Here is an 18,985-nt window from a genome sequence, read left to right on the forward strand (position 1 = left end):
TTGAATCTGCCTTTGTACTTGGGAAGTGCTTTCAAGGCAGTGTGCTGCAGAGGCAGATGAGGGACTATAAAAAGTGGTTTGATTGAGGCACAGTAGTGCTTTTCCGGTCAGACTTTCCTTTTGTGCTCTTTTAAGTGCTCCCAGCTCCCCTAAAGCTCTTGTTTTGTTTCACTGTTAAACTTTTGTTGAATAGAAAATATCTGTTGTTAAGTATAGTAATAACTGTGCGGTATTCACAAAGAGGCATGCTTATTCCCATGGAGTTGTTTCAGCTGATTTCTTTCTCTAATGAAGTATTGTATAAGTTGTCAGTATATCATTAAGATGAATGAAGACCTAAGATTTTACCTGGTTTCATTCAACAGATTTCACCTTTATGACAGAAAAGGACTTTTTCTCAAAAGCTTCATATTGCTTACAAATTAATGACTTTGATAAACTATAGGTTTTGCTATGTAATTCGTGCAGTTTCAAAAATTACTTTAAAAATATAAAATATAAAAATCTGACTGTTTTACTACTAATTCTTCCTTACCCATAAAAGAATGAGACATGTTATGGTGCAACTACATTTGATGATTTGACTTTTCAGAAGCATTGGTCAACGTGACTTTTGAGTCTGACTGGTACAACTGCACATGGTTTTCATATTAACGTACTACTGAGTGCCTTTTATAATTAAATAATCTCTGTAATCTCAGATTTGATTGGGTTTGATTAAATCAGCTGCTCAAACATAATTTAGAAAAGCTATTGTAAAACAATATTTGTTTTAAGAACTTCATCTCTCTGATGTTTCTAATGGGTGTATCTACTTATGAAATTTGGCCCCTTCAAAACCAAGTTGTATTTAAAACTTTACTAGGCTACACTCTAAAAATATTAATTTCTATAGTAGCCTCTCCACAGTGAAATTTTAAACATCTTTTCTCATCCACTTTTTTGGTAACTTACAGGTTCTTGCCATTTTCTTCCCTTTAAATCAGAATATTCTCAAAAGGAAAGTTGTCCTGGTTTTTAATTTCAGCAGCACTGGTTCTTCCTCTCAATGCATTGAAAGCTGTGTTAGAAGAAAGATATGGGCATTTATTAATTTAAAGATAAGGTTATTTATTATTTGTAATTAAAAAAGATTGTGAAGATGGTTGTGAACTAAATTCATATTAACCCTTCTGGCGTTCCCAGTTATCCAGGCATTGCTTATAGGACTAGGACCTCATGAGGCCTTATATGACCGATCACGTGAAAAAGGGAGGGAAGGCTATGTGCAGCTCTTTGCTTCTAGCTGACAGTAGTGGCATCTGTGCGGCTTTACCTGGCGCTTTGGTGTTAAAGTAAATCATAGCTTGAACTAGTAACAATTTTAAGGTACAAGTTTGTTTGACTGGAAAGAGATGTAAAATTAAATTTTGCTTTTGTGGTGGTGCTCAAAGGTTAGTTTTTTCTAAACCTCAAAATAATTTTTAATCATCTTAAAAAAAATTAAATAAAAACTGAAGAGTCCAAAGTGTATTTTCCAGAACACTCTTTTTGTACATTTAGATATACTGAAGTCTTAATAGGCTGAGTGGAATAATGATTTCCTGTCTTTTAAATACAACACTCCTGTTGATCCATCACATCCAAAATTACATATCTTATTTTCTAGTAGGGTTCCATTACTGTTACTGGAGAGCTATATTAATGTTATTACTCTTACTATTCTTGGCCTACTTGGAACTGTTTTTTTTATCCTGTAGCATAATCGCTAATCAGGTATTTTGTTGGAGCATTCAGTCATAAAAAGAGTGAAGATTAAAATATCTTGCTGATGTTTCAGAGTAGATATTCCAGGAACTTGAATAGGCAATTCAGTGCTCTTGAAAATGTTTTTCCTAACTGTATTTTTATGCGTATGATAGGACTTTGAAAGTGTTACTGTGCAACAAAAAGAAAACTATTTTAAATGCTGAAATTGGTGCTCAGTGTCTACCAAAAATATACTAGAGTAGCAAGTGTTGTTATGGTGTTCTGCCTGTCTAGTCTTTTCTTTTTAACTGATACTCGTATCTCATGATACAGTGCTTGCAAGCACAGTGATTAATTAAGGTAAAAAAACCCCCAAAAACAGGCAAAAATCACATATGTAGTCAAGACTTTCTACCTTTCCTAGTGTGGCTAACCTGGAAGGTCATGCTCGGAGATAAAATTTGTTGGTAGTATCTTGAGCTTCTTCATACCAGACTCCTGGCTACTTTCTTTACCTTCCAGTTTAGGTTAGAGGTGTCCATCAGGTTTTTGGCAGTTTTTGGTTTTTTGTAATATGGATTGTGAGAGTATCAAAGATAAGATTTTCTAAGGCGTGAATGTCTGTTTTTCTGCCTAGATATTAATGGATCATCAGAATTTATCAGAACACGTGCTTTGCATGGTTTTGTATTTGATTGAGCTGGGGTTGGAAAATTCTCCAGAACAAGAGTCAGATGAAGAGGTAAGAATAAATATCATCTTTTTCATTAAAATATAAAAGTATTGTCTAATGATTCAATATTCTTTAAAAATAGATGTTTATTAAAATCATAATTTTACCACAGGAATTAGAAAAAAACATCTTTACTTACGCAGGGATCAACTAAGCAAACAAAAATAAGAAAATTGCATACTGTTGTGAAGAGGAGTGTGGTATCTTGTTATGTTTTTCAACAGTTTCTGTATTTATAACCTGACAACACAGATTGGTTAGATCTTTACTACTCTGTAAATTAGTACTTGAAATTGGGTAAAAAAAAATTTAAAATTACTGAAACTAAAACTTGCTTAAATTTCTAGATTTTTTCAACTGAAACCTTTATCACTGAGCATTTTATTGCTAAAACTCCATATCTTCTAAAACGTGAATTAGCCAAAATTTTAACTGTGCTTTTGATGAGAACTTGAAGAGCCATTATTTTTGTGATTTCAGATTCCCTTATGGTATATGACTGTCATAATTTTTCCTACTGTGTAACATTGCTTATATGTCTAAGGATCTGCCACTCCTTCCCCCCCACCCCCCACCCCCCGAGATTGACTTCTGTATAGTTCAAATTTTTTTATTAGTCTTAGATTGTACAGCTTTGGACTACTCTGAGTAGTTCCTTTTACTTCTGCTTGATAGCACTGATGGCATGTATTTGATTATATTCAAATCATATGTGCAGATCTAAGTATTTATCAGACCTGTAGTCTTCACAGTAGGCATCAATCACATAATTTTTAAGAGGTATATCAGTTTTAGTGAGGTACATATTGTTCAACATATTGTTCCTATCTCATGGAGAGATGATGGCCTCTGTAATACACTTATAAAAGCAACATGAATTATTGTAACACATAAGAGAAAGTATACTGAATTTTTTTATTATTTTAGGAGTCTGCAGGTGGACAAGAGCGTTGCCATGATAGTTGGTTTCCAGGTAGTAACTTGGTTTCTAACATGCGTCACTTCATTAACTATGTCCGAGTAAGAGTACCAGAAACTGCTCCAGAGGTTAAGAGGGAACCACCTGCAAGTACGAGTTCTGATGGTTTAGCTTCATCACAAGTAAGTATATACAAATACCATCCCTTTTCCTAGATCTGTTTAAGTTATTGCCCTGTTTTGACTTTTTTGTTAGGGTTATTTTTTTACTGTTTTTATGAATTTCTTAGGATTTTTTTTTTCCTCCAGTAATCTTTCCTAAGTGTACTGATAAGAGAAATAGAATTTATTTCAAATGATACCTCCTTCCAAATGATGTATTTAATGACTTTTTTTGTCCTCAATCTGCCAGAGTTCAAGGCGGAAGAGCCTCCAGAGAGAGGTAGATCTGTGTGCAGTTTGTTCCCCTAAGCGATTAACTAGCAACATGGCTTTAATTGCGCTCACCTTAACATTCAGTGAAATCTTCTAATTTTCCTGAGTTTCCTTTTAATTCATATTGCAAGGACTCATGCTTTTTTCATATTCTTGATTGTAATCTTAGGTAGCAGACTTTGCTTAAAAGTAATGCCCTTACATTTTTAATACATATTTTGAAATAAAAGCTTTCTATCAAATATAAAATGTCATTGATAGCTTACTGCTTGAGCTTTGTGTTTAGGCCTGTTTTGTCTTGCCAAGATATTACTAACATTTAATAATGTAGAGTAGTCTTAGCTTTCTTGAATCTAGGTAAGTTTAACCTTACATTGAAAGTGCATTTGAAATGATTAATGGCAAGTTTATTTGTTTTTTTTTGTGAAAACAAAATAAATATGTAAATGGAGAGATCCTGAAAGATTTATAGCTGGTAGATAATATAATCTCTATGTCAGAATTGCTTTTCTATCTTTTGTATACAGCACTTCAGATTACTGTGTGCCAGATGTAGTGAAATACAATGGATATTTCTTTGGCATGTTAATGTTAGAAAAATAGATCAAAATTTAGAGTAGGTAGGTGAGATGAAATAGATTAGAACATAAAGAAGGTAGGTGAGATGATTGTCAGAATCCCATTTTTATATTTGATCTCTGAAGTATTTTGTATCTCTTGGCTGCCCAGCCTTCTGAGAAGGAGAGGGTAAGATGTTAAAGCATTCTGAATTTCATGTTCAAAATATTCAGGAAACATCTCTCTACTATGGATGCAGTATATGCGAGTTGCTTCCATGTATCCCTAATTTGGGACTGAAAGCAAGGGTAGCATAGAATAGAAACATCTGAATGGGTTCTGTCATTAATGTAACTGCACTCATACGCTCATGTGCCCTGAATGGCAAATTCTGCTTGCAAACATGGCTGTGTGGCTTCTGGATCTCAGCTAATAAATCCACACAAAATGCACAATGCCCATGGGGATGTGTGGGCTCACCTGTGTTCACCTGTGTGGGATTATGAGTTACATTGTGCAGCAGTGCTCAGTGGACTTTAATAAAGACATTTAAATGACATAAAGATACTGAAATTATGAATATTCCAGAAAAAGTAAGGAAATATTACTTGGAGAACAGAATTCTAAGTTTGACTAGAGCAAAGCCAGTTGTTTTGGTATGGATGATATTTTCATTTTGTACTTGGCTTTTTATGCAGCTGTGCATAACAGATTTGTATAAAAATATGACATGCAGGGTTAGTATTTTGCTATACCAAATTTCAATACATTTTGGAAGGGGAGAGGAAACTTAAAATGTTTCATGCTTTTCCTCCTAGTTTAAAATATTTTCTATAGTTTTATAGATGTATGTTGTTTATACTTGTATTTTTGAAAATTAAATGCTGTAATTTTTTTTCCCAAGAACTCGGGGACAGCTCAAGTGTTCAGTTTGGTCGCAGAACGTAGAAAGAAATTTCAGGAGATCATCAATCGGAACACCAGCGAGGCAAATCAGGTGGTTCGGCCCAAAACATCTATGAAATGGTCAGCACCTGGTGCAACTCCACAGCTAACCACAGCCATTCTAGAAGTCAAGGAAAGCATACTCTCCTTGCTGATTAAATTGCATCACAAACTCTCAGGAAAACAAAACTCTTACTATCCTCCGTGGTTGGATGATGTGGATGTTTTAATCCACCCAGAAATTCCAAGATACTCTCATGGTGATGGAGTGACGGCAGTTGAAAGAATTTTATTGAAAGCTGCTGTACAGAGCAGATTGAATAAACGCATAATTGAAGAGATATGCAGAAAAGTGACACCTCCTGTACCACCAAAAAAGATTAGTTCTGCAGAGAAGAAAACTTTGGATAAAGAAGAAAGGTAACACTAAGAACAAAGTAAAGGGATGGTAGTGTTGTGTTGTGCATCTATTGATTGATCTGTCTCTAGGTCTTTGCATGAATTAGTTATTAAAAGAATAAGTCTTAATTGTACAGTTTTCTTCTTTATCCATTTTGTATATACATGGTTTACATGAGTACCGAGGAAGAACCTGCACCTTGCTAATTTAGATCTTTAAATTAGAAATATTTCATAATGATTTTATGTGATATACATGCTCACCCTTCATGTTGCCATGTATGCCACTCATATATACAAAGGTAAAGAATTAAGATTGTGTTAACTTTTGAGGCTTAACTGTGCAACCTCAAGATGAGGTAGAAATTTTTTTTTTATTTGTATTGTCTGTTCATTCACATGCACATATCACACCATGATTATTTTTGTTTGTTTGTTTACTATGTGTGGGTTTGGTAATGCTGTCTTTTTTGCTTGTCCAACACATTCAATTTTAAAATTATGTTTTTAATTTTTTAATAGTTTTTAGTTTTTTAAAAATCATATTCATATTTTCTTATAATGTGGCCTGAAAACCTACATGCCAGATGTCTGTCTTGGGCTGACATTTTTTTGGGAAAAAGCTCAGACAGTTTTGAGATTGAGGTCGGGGCATAATGGATCCTGAGAGCACCCAGAACACCAGCACTACTGAAACTGAATGCAGAGAGCTTGTTTCTCTTCTGCTTTCAGCAACTGCTATGTTGGCCTATGAGTTCTACGGAAGAGGAATCATCCAGTTCAAATGCCTAGAGGACAGCAACTACAGCTGAGAAGTAGAGGTGAAAACTAGGACTGTCAGGGGCAAAGTGTTGAAGACTGGGACTGGAAGGAGAAACCTTCTGGTCGATGTAATAGTAAGCAAAGGGAAGATGCCAGCTCAAGTGAATAGTTGATGTGGGAAGACTCAAGCTGGCAAGTTGGGGATGTTAGGGAAGAACTGTGTTGTCAGGACAGAAATACTCAGAGAAGAGTAGCAAATGAAAGAACCAATTTTTAGTGAAAATCTCCATGGGGGAGGGAGAATGGGGTCAGAAGGAGAATGTGGAATAGGAATTCAAATGCTTGGAAAGCACGAGTAAGACAGAGGTTGGTATTTGGGGGATTAATAGAGCCAGCCAGAAAGACGAGTTGGCTGGAGTGGGGCAGCGGAGAGAGATTGGTAACTGCTTAGTGCTAAAGACTGAAACAGGGTGTTTGAAGCAAGGAGACAATGGATGGGGTTAGAAGGTTGGGGCATAGAGAGTGGGGTGGTCAGATCAGAGAACTTACCGCGTTCACTGAAGCAGAGACAGGGCACAGACTGGAATGGACAAGAATACTCTTGAGTCTTTATCCGTGCAGTATTTTGATTAATGGTTTAGGTACTCAGACTATATGACTATGGTTTTAGAATTTTGGGTAGAAACATGCAGCTATCTGACTTGGTTTCTGGATTACCTTTATTTATCCTGCTCTCTTTATTTGTTTGAAAAGAATTTTTTCACTAATTTCTCTCTGATATGTCCAAGACCAACACTGTACTTGAAAATTAACAGTAAAAAATTAAAAATAGATTTAGTATTTTTTTATAAGTTACATACTTGTTGTGGTTTAACCCCAGTCGGCAACTAAGCACCACACAGCCGCTTGCTCACCCTCCCCACCTCGGTGGGATGGAGGAATCAGAAGAGCAAAAGTAAGAAAACTCATGGGTTGAGATAAGAACAGTTTAATACTAATACTAATAATAATTTTGTAATGGAAAGTAAAACAATGAGAGAGAGAGAGAGAGAGAGGAATAAAACCTGGGAAGGAGGAAAAAAAACCCCACAAAACCAACAACAGAACAAACGAGGTGATGCAACCGCTCACCATCCGCCGACTGACGCCCATTCAGTCCCTGAGCAGTGATCGCTGCCCCCCAGCTTATATACTGAGCATGACGTCATATGGTATGGAATGTCCCTTTGGCCAGTTTGGGTCAGCTGTCCTGGCTATGCGCCCTCCCAGCTTCTTGTGCACGTCCTCGCTGGCAGAGCATGGGAAGCTGAAAAGTCCTTGACTTAGTATAAAGACTGCTTAGCAACAACTAAAACGTCAATGTGTTATCACATTATTCTCATGCTAAATCCAAAACACAGCACTGTAGCAGCTACTAGGAAGAAAATTTAACTCTATCCCAGCTAAAACCAGGACAATACTTTACAGTAAAATTAATTTTTTCTTACAAGTGGTCAGTTAATGGTTTAATTTTCAACATCCCTTGTAATAGTTCAGTAAATGAGAGAAACAGTCAAGGGCTAGCATGTAAAATTGTCCTTCAGAAAATGCCAGACTGAATGGCTGCTTTAGATAAAACACAGCTACATCTTGGACACCTACTTGTTATTGTGGTACTCAGTAGTGCCAGATTTATGTACAGGAGAAGCATGGGAATCAATAAATCAACTTTTCATATAGAAAAGGGTAAGGTCATTCCTTTCCCCCTGTAAAGGATGTGATATTTTCAAGGATCTATTGTGGGCACTTTTAAGTTTTCAGTTAAGTGCTGGGGCTAACGTAATGATGAAAATAAACGTTTCTAGCTCTTTGTTGTTCTGAGTTACTATTTTCTTCTGCTCAAATCCATAATGGCATTGGGGACCCATGAAGTTTATTAATGGACAGTGTGATAACTGAAATGACTAATCTCATAGACTGACAGTGCTCATATAGTCGGGCTGCAGTTTTTACTTTCTTTTTTGGTTGTTTTGTTTTGTTTTGTTTCTTTTTCCCCCAAGTCCAGTTTCGTATTAGTAAAGATCAAGCAGACTGTGAGTGTTCAGCGATCACCCTTTTTGGTTACTTCAACATATAACGACAAACTTGGCATTGCTCAGGCAATGGGTTGTCGCCATAGAAACTGAAATACAGAGCTAGAAGAGAGCTTGAGCTGCTTGCAGTATTTTTTCAATTGCAGTGTCATACTCCCATAGGCCATCATGGAAAATTACTGAGCCGTACTGAATCTGTCAGAGTTTGTTTATGTCTTCTTATTAAAGGCCTCTATTTACAGTCACTCCGCTTTTAGTCAAAGCGTATATTGAGAAATTCCCAGGGAGAAAGAAATAAAAACAGGTTTAATGAATGCCCTGGTATGATCCTCAGAGTAATGAATCTTAGGTTTGTTGTAAATAAAAGTTATTTTGAGAAATGATGGCTGTACAATGTGACAGATAAATGGGCAGAGATATTTGGATTTTTAAGGTGCCTTTAAGAAAACAAGTTAGAAACTTTGACTTATAAACAGGCCACCTCGGTATAAGAGGTTACGGTATATTAGCTGCTTTGGGCCTGTGCATGCCTGTTCTGTGCCAGGATGGTGATAATCAGACAGTGCTGGAGACTAAAGAGCAACCCATCAGCATATCAGATGCCAAGTGATGTTTTTAAATCCCTTGTTGGTTATCTGAATCATTTCTGAGCGTGGGGAAAAAAATTCACTGTAACTGCTGATGCACAGAGTTTGTAGCTCTGATAGAGCTTCCCTAGCTGCACTGGGGAGGTGCTGCGTAAAGCCTTCATCCATGGGGCACGTAGGTCTTTGCGTGTGCCATGAGATGAGCAGCTGTGGTGTGAGTTTTGGTTTTCCCACTTGAACTCTCCCATTTCCTCTATTTGTAAACTGTTGTCAAAGTAAAGATCCTTTCTTGGTACCTCAGGAAGAAGAAAATGAATATCTATTTTTTTTATCTTTTTACATCCATCAATATTCCTCTACCCGCTGCTGTAGAGGAATATATATATATATTCCTCTATGTATATACAGGGAGTATGTATATACAGGGAGTTATAAAATAGCTGGTCATATAGCCTTGTACAGATCACTAATACAGTTTAAACAGAAGGATAGACAAGAATGAGTCTCTGATGTCTTCAGTTTGTAAATCCAGAGCTGTGTGAAACGATCAGGAAAAAGTTAGTGAAGTCAGCTTGGCTCCAGGTAGATAAGGGCCTTCAGTCTGGAAGGAATCTCCAACTTATTTAAGTCCGGGTATAAAAGCTGTTGGTGACCGGTATCTAGGGTGGAGGTTAGCGAGAAGGAACCAGTATGAGGAGCCTTAGCTGGAAAATAAATCATTAATAATTGTTTTCCTTGGCATCAAGCTTGATATCAAAAGTGAGGTAGGCTTTTTTAAATTTATTATTACCACTATTATTAACAACTTGTAAACGTTGGTTGCTCACAAGAGTACTTGTTTTTGTACAATGGTTGACATTTCACTCTTATTCTTCCCTTATGTAACAGAAAAATAGCTTTCAAGAGTAAGATCTTGGATTCTTTTTCTTACGATGCCATGTCCTAATATGTTAAAAGATCCTTTGGTTTTCTGAAGGGTTTTATAGGACAGGATTTTATTCCTTTCTTTCAGACTCAAAAGAAAATAACTCATTTCTTAAAAAACTCTACTTTTAAAGCAAGAGATTCCTTTTTTTAAGCTTGAAAATGAATCATTTATTTAGAGAAAACTTGAATTTTGAATTATATTGTTGAAGGTGGCAACTGTAATCGGCCTGACACCACAAACTAATTTTTCTCCTCCATTATATATACTCTTCCCCCCCCGCCCCCCTTCCCTCTTCCCCCTTCTTCTTTCACTCAGACGACAGAAGGCCAGAGAAAGGCAACAGAAATTGTTGGCTGAATTTGCCTCAAGGCAGAAGAGCTTCATGGAAACTGCCATGGATGTTGGTAAGTTTTTGCATGGTTGACTGCTTGCCTCTTTTTATTGTTGTCGTTATTGTTGTTGTTGTTCGGTTGGTTGTTTTTTCTTTTTTAAATTTTATTTCCATGTTAGCATTAAGGTTTTTACCCAAACAGTTAAAAAAAAAAAACAAACACAAACCCCAAACAAAAACCCCTCCCCTCAGATTCCACTACTGTATTCACTTGTTCACTAAATACTTAAGAGGCTTAAAGTTGTGTTTTCTAGGACAGATAATACTGCATACATAATTGCTAACGAATAGATTAAATGATCTTGAAAATATTTAAAGAGAACACATTATATGTAGGACATAATTTTATTCCTATCTTTTCTTAATATACAATGGATTAAATGATTACATGTGTGTGATGTTTTAAAGTATTTACCTTTTAATATAAAATGTCCCAAAGTTAGTTTGTCTTTTAAAGATTGCATTTTCTTTAATCTGTAATAATAAATTTTAAGACTATTTCTTCATAGAGCCTCGAATTTTGATAAGGTAAAAGTTTTGCATTTTAAATTTATGTATAGAATTAAGGAAAGCATGATTTTTATATCATCTCAGTTGCTATAAGTGGTAACATTGTATTCTATTTCAAGTACAGGCTTTACAGCAGAATCAGTTCTTGTTTTTCTTGAGGATAAGTTCTTTCAGGTTCTGCTGTGTAGAAAAGCACATAATCTTGATTAGTTTGCTTGTGTTTAACTGAGGAATGGAAAATATTTCCATCTGGATTACTTCATTGAAAATTAGCACTTTTGAAAGATAAGAAAAAGCAGGAATTGTATTTTTCTTTTTCCCTCTTTCAATCAAATATCATCTGCTATGTAGTTTTGATTTGAGTTTAAGTGCTGGTTAGAAATATTTTGACATCTGTTTTTGCTGAAAAAGTCTGTTTTTTGAAATTGTTGAATTCCCTTCAGTTCATACGTTGCGGAGAAGATTTATTCCTTCAGACTTACGACGGTCTTGGATACAGCAATCATTGAAATTTCTTTAGCAAATTAATGACTATATGTGTGGTGTTATGTTTGGAGAGTGTGCGATACAACACAAAGTTCACAGATAAAAATGAGTTTAAGTCATGCTTATTAAATGGGTAGCTATTTTAATCTATTTGTTCAGGAAGAAGGGAGGAAGAAACATGCAGTTCTACTTATTAAATTTAAGTCTTTTACAGTCAGTTTGAAATTACAGCTAATTGAAAGCGACTGAGGAACTTTGATTCTGCAGTCACCTATATTTTGAATTCTTGACATTGCAACTTTAAAGTTGATGTTTTTATATATGAAATCACATGTATCTGTATACATTTATCTGTCATAGCTGTATTTGCATATATACATATGTATGCATAAATACTCTCATGCTTGAGTTTTATAAGCTATGTTTAAGGTAACTGCTTTGATTTGTGGATGAAGCATACTAGTTAAATCAATAAATTACACGGCATTTATTTGTGTGGAGGACTGGGAACACTTAGCTTTTACTTAACTGCGTATGTCAAATATTAAAAAGAACCCTTAATTTCTTAACAGGCAGACATGGGCCTTTGTGCTTGTGATTGTGCATTAAAAAGTTATTGGGCATGCAACACTTAAATGGTTAGTTTCTTAGTATTTAAACAATTAATAACTTCAGATATCTCAACATAGAATGTAGTGATTGTTGTCAGTTATACCAGGTCATGCACAGCAGTAGATAGAATCAACTTACTGGACTACATTTTCATAAAATTGTTTTGCATGAAGACATTTCTTGGTAACAACTTAATAGAATTCCAGGCATTGTGCTAGCTGAATAATTGCTTTGCTTTTTCACTAACTTTTTTCAGTGTCTTCTAGGTTGCCATACTGTTTTCTGAGTTTCTGATGAAAATTCACTGAATTTGTACTATAGTCTGGTATTAACTAGCTTTTATGTTCTGACTGGCATGAAGATAGCTCGCAGAAAGGAAGTACATATTCCATTATAGTGTTTGCCAGGAATATTTTCTTCAGTTTGCTCTAATTTTTTTTTTAACTGAAGTAATTTGTTCAGGTGTGAATGCAGTCTCTATATGTTACAGCAAATTATTGAAAAAGGTGCAGAAACTATTGTTACTCTAATTTTAAAATACAAGACATGGTGAGAATCCTGAAAATAGTCCTTCTGGAGTGATTCAGTTTAAAGCTAATATAAGTATTTAATAGTCTTACCCTGAATTGTATCATAGCTGTGCTGAAATAATACATTTGAAAACAAAAAAATAATTTCATACTAAGATCAGTCAGTTAAAATACGTTCCCTTCTCACACATTCAAACTCTGTTACCTGTTACTTTTATTATAGGTTGAAATTCAGCAGTCGGTTTATTTCTTAATTTTGATTGTTTGTTGTAACAGTAATGATACTGTCAGAATGCAGGGACAGTGAGGCCTCAGCTCCCTGGCTTTGTCACTGATTCACTTGGTGTCATTTGAGCAAATTACTATCATCATCATCAACTTTTAAAACTTCTCTATCTATGAAGTGTGGATGTGATTAAGTGGTAAATGTGAGAACGGGCGTAATTGTTTTTGGGTATAGCACTTCAAAAATTTCATAATAGCTTTCTCTTGACAGTGTAAAAGACTGAAAATACTCTGAAAATAAATGTCTAGAAGACAATAGGAATAATGGAGAATAGCCAAAGCTTAAAGATTATTTTATTAAAACCCCTTAAACTTAATAGTTTCCAAAGTGTTTATTAAAGTGCACAGAGCCACTGTTAATCCCGTGAGGCATTCCTCTTGTTTGATTGTTGGGATGCTGCAATGAAACATGGCTTAAAAGGAAGTTACCCGATTACGTGTTCATTTTTCAATATTAAATGTGCCTCATTTTGCCAGCAAAAATTATTTATTTGAACTGGAATTCACAAATTAATCTGAGATTCTGAAAGTAAAAGTTGGCGTTTTCTTGCATATAATCACTGTAGAAAAAATTCCGATTATTTAGCCCTTTCCATTTGTGCCCCCTGTTACTTTCTATTTATATTCTGTGACATCTGCAGAACTGCATTGCCATTCAAGCTTGCCTGGAAGTAATTAAGTGAAATTTAGAAACAGTTATGTTAATGAACTAGGATGGAACAGAATCCACTGTGCTGTCTTTAGCTGTTTGACTGCAGGACAAACGTAAAAAGTAGAAAAACCAAGAAACATCATTCTAAGAGCAGCAGATAAAGCTCTTAAAATACCTGAGGAAAATGTCTAGTGAGTCAAAAATGTGCTGTCGCGTAGTCACATACAGTGTCAACTCCATAGGCCTTCTAGTCTCCTAGTAATAGCTACTTTTACATCTTTGTTTTGAGAGCACTTATCGCAGTGTGAGGCTATGGTTTATCTGTCATGATGTGGAACTCCATGCAAGAGATTTTTGAAACTTCACTGCCTTTCAGGCAGGACTTGATAAGAACAAAAATAAATCCCTCTGTTCCAGGTTAATAGTAGCCTTTAACAAATAACAGTGATATTTGTAATGATCTGTCTAAGTTTTATAAACATGAAATATTATGATCCATTCCAGGCAAGCTGCTGAACTACTTAATTACATGTATCTTAGTGAAAATTTGTGAATTGGTTAATTTGTGAATTACAAATATTAAGATATCTCACATTCCTTCAATAGTTTTGCTGTCTCTGAAGTGCCCAATGCAAATTTTTTTTTTTTTAATGCCTCGTGATAAGTATGCAGTATGATCTGTGTGTTTCTTTCCAATGATGTGAGTCTCAGCAGGATGTCATTTTGTCCTTCAAGTGAACGTTCCCTAGCTAGAGTTAAAAAGAAGTGCAGAGTTTTAATGCAAGGTGACATACATTTCCTAACACTCAATCTTCTGAACCCAGATAGAAAAATAAATTAGGTACTGATCTCTTGAGAATATATATGCTGGGTCAGGGCAAAGAATATTAACATGCTAATGGTTGCTTTGATGCCAAGGGGCCACTTCGAGACACAATGTATACAGCAGTAAAATGTTGACTACAGCCAACAGAGATTATAAACTATTTACTGTGTTTACGGAGCCCTTTCGGTTCTGGGGTTTTGCTGGGTAGGAGAAAGAAGGGGAGTGAATCTTTAACTCTGGAGAGTACAAATGAGATAAAATTCAGGCAGCAATGCATTCTGCGATAAAGCAGCGTGCTAGATTTTAGCAGACTGATCAGTATTTGCTAGGCGGGAGGAAATGGTAGGATTTTTTAACTTTGGGTCTCTTACTCCTATTGGTACAAAACCAAAGAAAGAGCTGAATAATTAACTTCTTTAAAAATCCATGGGAATGATAGTGTTTGTCACTACGCTGGAGTTCTGTCACAGTTTAAATGTTTTAATCCTCCTTCAGTGTTTTTATCTTTGTTTTAATGAGGTTCATATTTATCCAGATATCTGAAATAATTCACAAGGACAAAGAAAAGTCCCAGAACCCACTGTAAGGGGGTGGGGTGTGTTACAACATTAGACAAACCTCATGAGAGAAACTTGGTGAATTGATACCAATACCATGTGTCTTATCTTGTGTTTCTCATTTACTCCTTCTTCACACACATTGACATCATCAGGACAAGTCTCTGTGAAATCAATTAGGTTAAATCTTTGGAGAGTCAGAGTTTTAAACTGTAAGCATCTTTGGTTGTATTCCAAAGAATGCTTGGCATAAAAAACACTTGCTGTCTTGTATGACTGCTGCCTGACTAGTAAAGCCATGCTTCGGCCTAGCAACTAAAACCACCTTGGTCTTCCTTGCTCTCCTGTGGCCACTACCTACTTTCTGAATCTCCAGTAGGGTGACGAGATGTCTTGTTTTGGGTGCAAGTGGTTTTCATGCAAAACAAAACTGCAGGCTCCTATAAAACCTGTTTGAAACGTGGAGGAGTAATATGCCTCAAGATCAGTATCTTAGCAAATGGCTGGCAAAGGATTCCTTTGGCACTCAATAAGGCAATGTTGTTCTGGGACATAATACACAAGTGCTATTTCGTGGAAATATCTTCCTAGTGTTGGCAAAAAATGTTGGGGGTTTGTGCACCAGTGGAAGCAAAATAAGGAGATTTAGATTATTCTTCACCTTTTAGTTGCAACTGATATAGCTTTGTTCATGTGACAGTTCTTGGTGGTGTTTTGGGTGGGGTTTTTAGCCAGGATAGAAGGAATTTTGTGTTATATTACAATCAACGTTTATAGAGACTTTTCATCAATGTAAAGGGACATTTAATGAAATAATCATTTTTATTAAGCTGTCTTTTTATAATTGCATTCTGGGAGCTAGGAAATACTAGCTTATGCTTGAAAAATTGGTAAGAACCTATATTTTCTACATCAAATGAATAAAATAGCATTACAACTCCAGTCATTTTAAATAAATACTTCACAAGTTGCCATGGAAAACACAAAGCAATTCTGTACTTTTGTTTATATGAAATGGAGAAAAAAGAAAAAAAAAGCTGTGGAGCTACAAGCATTTTAAGCTTCCATATAAGTATTATTGCAGTAAAATGCAGTTTAGTTTATTTTTCCCCATGTGAAACAGGAAATATGTAACTGAAAGTGAAGTAGAATGGAGACATGCCAATTACTTTATATTCACAAGTATCAACGCATTAATGAAATATTTTAGAACAAGGTTTGCAGGAAAGAGTCTGTCTCATTTTCAACAGTATTTTGAGTTGAAACGGATTTGTCCTGGTCCTTCACAGTGTAGGTAGATCATGTAGCTGGTGAAGCAGGGTCTGTGGCTTCCACAGGAGCTCCACAGAGGCAAAACTCAGGAAGGCAAGAAAGACAAGACTGAGATCCTTGCTATAGGCATAGCTTGCTTTCTTTTTTCCAGACTGCCACTGATATATTTTCACTTCAGGAATTACGCTGCCAAAATGTACCTTCTCAAACAAACCATAGCCCAAGTCTTATCTTCCAAAGAAGCTAACAACTAGTTTAAGCCAGTAATCAAGGTTTATCATAGTCCATTCAAAAAGAACTGGGGGTTTTTGTTTGGTGGGGTTTTTTTGTTCTGCTTAATTATTTGAGATTTTAAATTCTTGCCAATTTCTCTTACCCATGGATTTTCTGTAAGTTTACTTCGTTTTCTTTCACTAGCTCAGGGAAATTATTTTATTAGGAAGTCTTCCTTGATGCTAGAAGTTTAGTTCCCTTGAAATTTTATTGTTTGCCAAAGTAGCCTAGCGCTAGATCTAACTAGTTGTGAAGGAAACATGCATTTGATCATTGAGATCTAAAATTAAATTAGCCTGATTTTTATGTGCCTGTTGCACATAGGCAATAGAAGTGTAGATTGCATATACTGATTTGGTTTGAAACACCCTTTAAATACTAAGATCTGTATTTTTTTCCTTAAGGTTTAAAATAAGCAATTTATGATGAATGAATGGTATTTTGTAAATTAAATGTTGACTGATTTTGAGGACTTCCATTGAGTTGTTCAAAATCAGATTGACGCACTATATTCTCTTACTACACTTCTTAAAAATATTGAATGGATGCATATTTTATGTAGTATTAACAATATTTTAGAAAAAGATAGATAAGGCTGGAACTCTCTAGTCATTCTCGTGTCATGTGCTTCTGATACACAGGTGTATGTGAGTGTGTGTTACCCAATTATGAGGTGATGTTAAATATAAAAAATAGCTTTAGTGTTTACTTCCTCCCTTCTGTGCTACAGTTGCTCCTAGGTTTTCTGGATGTTTGGACTTAAATAAAAAACATTTGCAGTTGATGCATTCTGCTTTTTCTTTCATTGTACATCTGACTGCCACTAGATGGTGATAGACGTGTGTACAATATTAACTGTATGTCAATGAAGATCGGAGTTCATTTTCATATGACCCTCAATAACTGACTGGGAAATCAATAGTTACGAAAACAGTGTAATTTTGATTCTGCCCTGTGAGTGAGAGCATCGCATGGAGCTTTTCATAGGAAAGAAAGATGCTGCCTGGCATCCAACACGCCTCTCCCTATAGCAGCAGGCCTCCTGTGCTGAACCTGTAGTGGACTTTCAGAAGAGAGCAGCTCTTCTAAAAGCAGTTCTGCATGAGGACTGTTGCTGCACTCAAGGTTTTTGGGTTCTCTATCCAGCACCTTGGCCTACTTAAGCAAGGAGATAAAAGGCACAGTTGAAGGTAGGGAGCAAGTGTTTTCCGTTGGAAAAATTATCTTCTAGGAAAGAAACAAAGCACCCTTATATTCTAGGTCAAGAGGCTGACTGTATGTGTTCCTGAGCAGTTAGGAGAGGATCATCTAGTCCTAAGGTGCTTTTCTTTAAAGCCAATAAAGAATTCTTACCTTGGATTGTAACATAACATAAAATAGCTTCTATTTTGGTTAGCCCCCTGCCCCAAAACCACTACCACCAACTGTTGTGTGAACAAAGCTACATCAAGTGCAATGGCTTCAGTACTTTGAAGCTGGTCCTTAGCCTTGAACATTTCTGTCTGTGCACCTAGGAAATAGTAATGTGGGCCATTAGAAAACAAGATCTTGGTGTCTTGTATACAGTACATGTTAAAGTAAACATCTGCTGCATAGCAGCAAATTACTTTCTTAATGCACCCCAAATTTTTAAAGATTGTCCAAGTTTCATGTTTTAAAAAATCTTTCATTTTTAGTTGCATGTTCCATTCACCTTGTCTAACCGTCTTCAAATTATTTCTAAGGTCTTCAGATTAACTTTTTCCTTCTAATTGTTAGAGTCAGTTATGAGCAAATCTAGTTTTAGTAGAGATTCATATTCATTGCCCTTAATCTCTCTCTGTTCAGAGTTTTCAATATAGTATCTAATAAAATAGAAGATAGATCTCTGTTTTATAGATGTTTTAAAGAGATCAAGTTTAATACAAAATTCGAACTAAATATTTAATTCCACTGCAAATAATTTTGAATATGGGAACACTTGTACTTCGTTGTGTGGGTGTCTTTCTGTTTGAAGCAGCAAGGTAAGTTTCAAGTAATGGTCAATGTTTTAGTTGTAGATAAACTAGAGAGATTATTTTGAAGTTTTTTCGTCACTACCTCAATGCAGATGCAATTGAATTTCTTTCCCTCTGTTTAATATAAATTTTCTTACCCTTTGTTAGAATCGCCAGATGTTGACGTTGCCATGGAAGTAGCTACATCAGAACAGCATGTTTCTGAGGCAATATATGATTGTGTTATTTGTGGACAAAGTGGTCCTTCTACTGAAGACAGACCTACAGGACTAGTTGTACTATTACAAGCATCCTCAGGTATGAGTGTGTAACTTGTTGGACAAGCAGTGTTTCTGCAGCTTTTAGTATGTGTGCATAAATACTGTTGTGTCTCATGGAGCCTGGAAAGAGAGTCTTCCCTTTTTTTGTGGATGGTCCTCCATGGGGCACATGTGTAGGTCTAGGGGTACTGAGAAAATTTTTAAACGTTTGGGAAAAGAGCGAACAGTTTCATTCCCTCCTAGTTCCTGTTAGCTGTTGCAAACCCAGC

At 35.7% G+C, this 18,985-nt stretch overlaps 1 protein-coding gene across 5 annotated transcripts in view; it reads left to right on the forward strand.

Moving 5' to 3' along the window:
• UBR3 (ubiquitin protein ligase E3 component n-recognin 3 (putative)) overlaps positions 1–18,985 on the forward strand; it is a 116,070-nt gene that overhangs the window by 46,465 nt on the left and 50,620 nt on the right. For 4 of the 5 annotated variants that reach the window (XM_009325426.1, XM_009325427.1, XM_009325429.1 and 1 more), the window contains 6 exons: positions 2,366–2,470; positions 3,389–3,562; positions 3,792–3,821; positions 5,277–5,737; positions 10,381–10,469; positions 18,604–18,753. In XM_009325426.1, coding sequence (XP_009323701.1) covers positions 2,366–2,470; positions 3,389–3,562; positions 3,792–3,821; positions 5,277–5,737; positions 10,381–10,469; positions 18,604–18,753 — 1,009 coding nt within the window. The remainder of the gene's footprint in view (positions 1–2,365; positions 2,471–3,388; positions 3,563–3,791; positions 3,822–5,276; positions 5,738–10,380; positions 10,470–18,603; positions 18,754–18,985) is intronic. The other variant, XM_009325428.1, reaches the window with a different exon arrangement.

This window comes from Pygoscelis adeliae, unplaced genomic scaffold, assembly GCF_000699105.1.
Source record: "Pygoscelis adeliae isolate BGI_AS28 unplaced genomic scaffold, ASM69910v1 Scaffold106, whole genome shotgun sequence".
In the NCBI taxonomy this organism is placed as follows: Eukaryota; Metazoa; Chordata; class Aves; order Sphenisciformes; family Spheniscidae; genus Pygoscelis; species Pygoscelis adeliae.